We start from the raw sequence: 4,011 nt of genomic DNA on the forward strand, positions 1-4,011 counted from the left end.
GCCTGGGCTCCCCTGCCCGCCGCGCCCTCCCTCCCAGGCCGACCCGGGCTGGTCCTCGGTAAGCGAGGCCCCTGCGCCTCGGGTCTGTGCAGGACGCCACGCCTCTCCGGGCTCTGATTCTTTCCCTGGGCAACAGACATGGCGCTGGTCCTGGGTTAAGCGGAGGCTGAGTGCTAGGCACATACTGGTAAGGTTAGGAGTTCAAATTCTGCCCCTTACTAGTTGTGTCTCTGGCTCAGCTTGCCCCCGTTTCCTTTAGAGAAGAGAGGTTGATAGAAAGATGTATTCAAACAGGCAGGCCTAGGGGCATAGCGCTCGCAGCCATGAGCACCTGGGCAGCACAGAGAGTACAGCGCCGCCCCACCCCGCCTCTGGCTGCCCAGCGCCTGGGGTGCTTCAGCCCTGGGGACCATCTCAGCTCAGAACAGAACAGCCTGTCCCAAGGCCACACCCCTCTCTGAGGACAGGCCCATCCAAGGACCTATCAGGGGGAAGGTAAAGGTCGCTGATGGGCTATTCTAGCGCCAGAGCACCCCAGCCCGGGGGTTTGCCAGGCGCACAGAGCTCCCTTCTCTCCTGCTTTCCTCCTTCCCCTGCACTGCACTCTGCCTCTCAGCCTCCTTCTGGGAAACCCAAAGCCAACAGTCTTCAAAGCATGTGCCGCCCACCCCTCCCCGAGATTCCTACAGACAGCTCTCCAGGGGCGTGGCGAGCTTGCGGAGTGTGCAAACTGGATGTTGTGCTGTTCCCCAGGCATGTGGTGCCCGCTCCGCAAGTTGACTTGAGCCCTTATGAATGTGTGCCACAGTTCTAGGCGCTGGGAATGCAGCCGTGAGCATAGCTGATGAAGATCTACTTTCTCGTGGGCTGTTAAAGTGGCCAAATGTTTCACTTTTGCCAATGTGATGGGTGACTGCTTCACTGTCCTCTGACTTTGCCTTTTGCATTCATTTACCGGGGACTCTGTATCAGGCGAAAGCCAGAGGCAGGCACTGATGACTCATTACACGCACTTCACTGGGGACCGGGAGCAGCTGCCGGTTGGGTGGGGAGGGCTGGGGCAGGAGAAGGAGCCAGTGCCCCTGGCTGGCTTTCTCATGAGTCGTGACCATCCAGCAGATGTGAATGCAGCCTTTCCACACTCACATTCTTCTCTCAGACAAACCGAACACCTGCATATACATGTACAAGATCCACTGACTCCTGGACACACTATCACATATAATAACAGTCTTTGGGGGATAAAAAGGACATCATATTAAATGCATTCATTTTGCATTTCAGAAATGCAAACATATAAAGAGGATTTGTGCCTGAGGATTGAGGACACAGGAAGCCCTGTCTCTGTTGGAGGTTTTGACCGGGGCGGGGGGCGGGGGGTAGGCAGTGACCTTCCAGCTCCGAAAGACGTGCGAGCACAGGATGGTGACACAGGGTTTGATTTCCTGGCCTCCTCTCTTCTCTCCTTTTGAGCCTGTGTCAGAGGAACCAGGGCTCAGACAGCCGCCCTGCTGGGCTGGTGCTGGCAGTGTCACTCACACTGGGAGGTCAGGGGTCAAGCAGCCAGGGTCACAGCACTGCCAGCGACGGGCTTTGGCACATGGTGAGCACCACAGGAATGCTCGCTGGCCAGTGGCTGAAAGTGTCCCTCTAAGGCTGGCGGGGTCATTGCTGATGCTGTTGGTGCTGTATGGCCTACCCAGTGCCTGATATGATTCTTTTTTATTTATGCTCATGACAACCTGACAAGGAAGCCGTGTGAGGCCTCCAGAGGAAGAGCAGGCTGAGGGGGCAGGGCTGGGGGTCTGAGGGGGCAGGGCTGGGGCGCCGAGGGGGCAGGATCAGGGGGCAAGGAGCGGTGGGAGGCCAGTTCTAGGCAGGACCTGCCTAGACCCCCAAGGGGGAGGGAGTGGGCTTGGGGATGTGAACAGCGGGCTGACCTCTGGCCTCTCACCCTGCAGGGCTGCAAGACAACCCCTGGGAGTGCGACTGCCGACTCCACGACCTGGTCCACTTCCTGGAAGGTGGGGCCCCACACCTGGCCTTCATAGAGGCCGGGCTACGGTGTGCTGGTCCGGGCAACCTGGCTGGTGTGGCCTTCCGCCAGCTGCAGCTGAGCAGGTGCCAGGGACCCGAGCTGCGACCAGGCGTGGCCAGCGTCAGGTCTCCCTTGGGCAGCACAGTGTTGCTCCGCTGTGGGGCCACTGGTGTCCCTGAGCCCCAGATGAGCTGGAGGAGGGTCAGTGGGCACCCCCTCAACGGCACAGGTGTGTGAGCTTCAGGGACCACCATGCTGAGATCCCACAGGGCGGCGGGTCAGGGTCCCAAAGGCTGAGGAGCGGGCAGCAGGCTGAGCGGGCTGTTCACGCCCATTCTGCCCGATGGGGTTGGACAGGTGTCACGCAGAGGCAGGGCCTGGGACAGTAGCCTCAATGGTGGCTCTCAGCCTGTCCTGTCACATCCCCCCAACCCCTCTATCAGAGACTGGGGGCCCCCGAGAGGGCAACCGTGAGTCTCCCAGTTGCAAATATGAAGTTGGTATCACTAGGAGTAACTTTTGATGTGAGTTACATTCATGAAGCTCTTTGTTAAATGTATTCTGTCCATCATGTCTTTGAGCTTTGAAGAGCAATCTTCTTATTTTGTATAAGTAACTTGAGGCTCTGAGAGGCTAAATGCACGGCCTCCATCAGCAGCTCCTACAGGAGGACAGGCGTGGACCTCGTCCGGTGACTCCACAGGGCGGCTCTTTTGCCGTAGACAGAGGGCTCATCCTGGCCCTGGGCAGGCTGATGGGGAGTCGGCGCTCGCCACACCCAGGGAGAGCTGAGGAGGGGCCTCTCTCAGTATCTGACCGATCGCTTGGTTCCGCCCAGCTTTCTTCTCTCTCCTGCAACCAGCTTGGCCAGTGCTGCTCTAGAACGAGGGGTTTGGAATCAGTGTACAGCTGAGCTGTACAGGAAGCGCCAGGCCACAGACAGCAAGCAGGAGGCACCCCTGGAGCTGGTGCAGGGCGGAGCAATGGGCCGCGCAGCCATGGGAGGGCACTTTCCAGGGCTCCTGCCTTGTGCCCCGCACCAGCCCGCTGCCTGGTCAGCGCTGCAGAGCTCCAGGGCCTGAGGAACAGTCCGCACGTGGCAGGCTTAGAAGTCAGAGCGTTCTTGGGCACTGACGTAGCCGGGCTCTCCCCAGATTAGAGCCTTGGTGGTCTCAATCTCCTTGGCTAGTCTAAGAAAGGTTGGCGAGCCCCAGTGTTTTCTTGGGGTGACAAGGCTTTCAGTGGTGTGTACACAGTCTGGGCTTCGAGTGTGGCCCTTGGAGGGAGCCAGGGCACGGGCACCCTCCTCATCCGTGCCTCCTCCCCCCCAGTGCACCAGCAGGTCTCCAGGGACGGCACCAGCTGGGCGTTGCTGGGCCTGCCCGCCGTGTCCCACCTCGACGCCGGGGACTACATCTGCCAGGCCAGCAACTTCCTGGGCGCCTCCGAGACCCTCACCTCCCTGGTCGTCACCGAGCCCCAGGCTTCCACCGAGTGCAGCAGGAGCCCCGAGGCCCCAGGGGCAGGGACGGGCGAGGGGCCAGAAGCAGCTGCCTACGACAGGCTGGTGGCCAGGCATATGCCCCCCACACCTTGGCCTGCAGGGCCCGGCATGGAGGAGGGTGGGCCGACGGGACCCCAGGAGGCTCGGATGGTGACGGCGCTCAAGGTGGTGGGGGACACGCACCAGAGTGTGACGCTGGTGTGGAAGGCGCCCCGGGCCGGCAGCATGGCCCTCAGTGTCCTGTACACTGTCCTCGGGCAGCGGACCATGCGGCAGGTGGCCGTGCCGCCTGGGAGGACCAGGGTCACCCTCCGGGGGCTGTTGCCGGAGACCAAGTATGTGGCCTGTGTCTGCGGGCGGGGCCTGGCGCCCCGGAAGGAGCAGTGCGTCGTCTTTTCCCCCGACGAGGTGGCGGACACCGAGGCCACGCAGCGGCTCATCAATGTGGTTGTGGCCAGCGTGGCCGCGG

At 61.3% G+C, this 4,011-nt stretch overlaps 1 protein-coding gene across 1 annotated transcript in view; it reads left to right on the plus strand.

Annotated features, from left to right (window-relative positions):
• The window catches only part of LRIT1 (leucine-rich repeat, immunoglobulin-like and transmembrane domains 1), a 7,391-nt gene that overhangs the window by 3,028 nt on the left and 352 nt on the right, over positions 1-4,011 (plus strand). The window contains exons 3-5 of the mRNA XM_015558662.1: positions 7-58; positions 1,962-2,267; positions 3,370-4,001. Of these exons, the coding sequence (XP_015414148.1) occupies positions 7-58; positions 1,962-2,267; positions 3,370-4,001 (990 nt within the window). The remainder of the gene's footprint in view (positions 1-6; positions 59-1,961; positions 2,268-3,369; positions 4,002-4,011) is intronic.

Source organism: Myotis davidii, unplaced genomic scaffold (assembly GCF_000327345.1).
Source record: "Myotis davidii unplaced genomic scaffold, ASM32734v1 scaffold2414, whole genome shotgun sequence".
NCBI lineage: Eukaryota > Metazoa > Chordata > Mammalia > Chiroptera > Vespertilionidae > Myotis > Myotis davidii.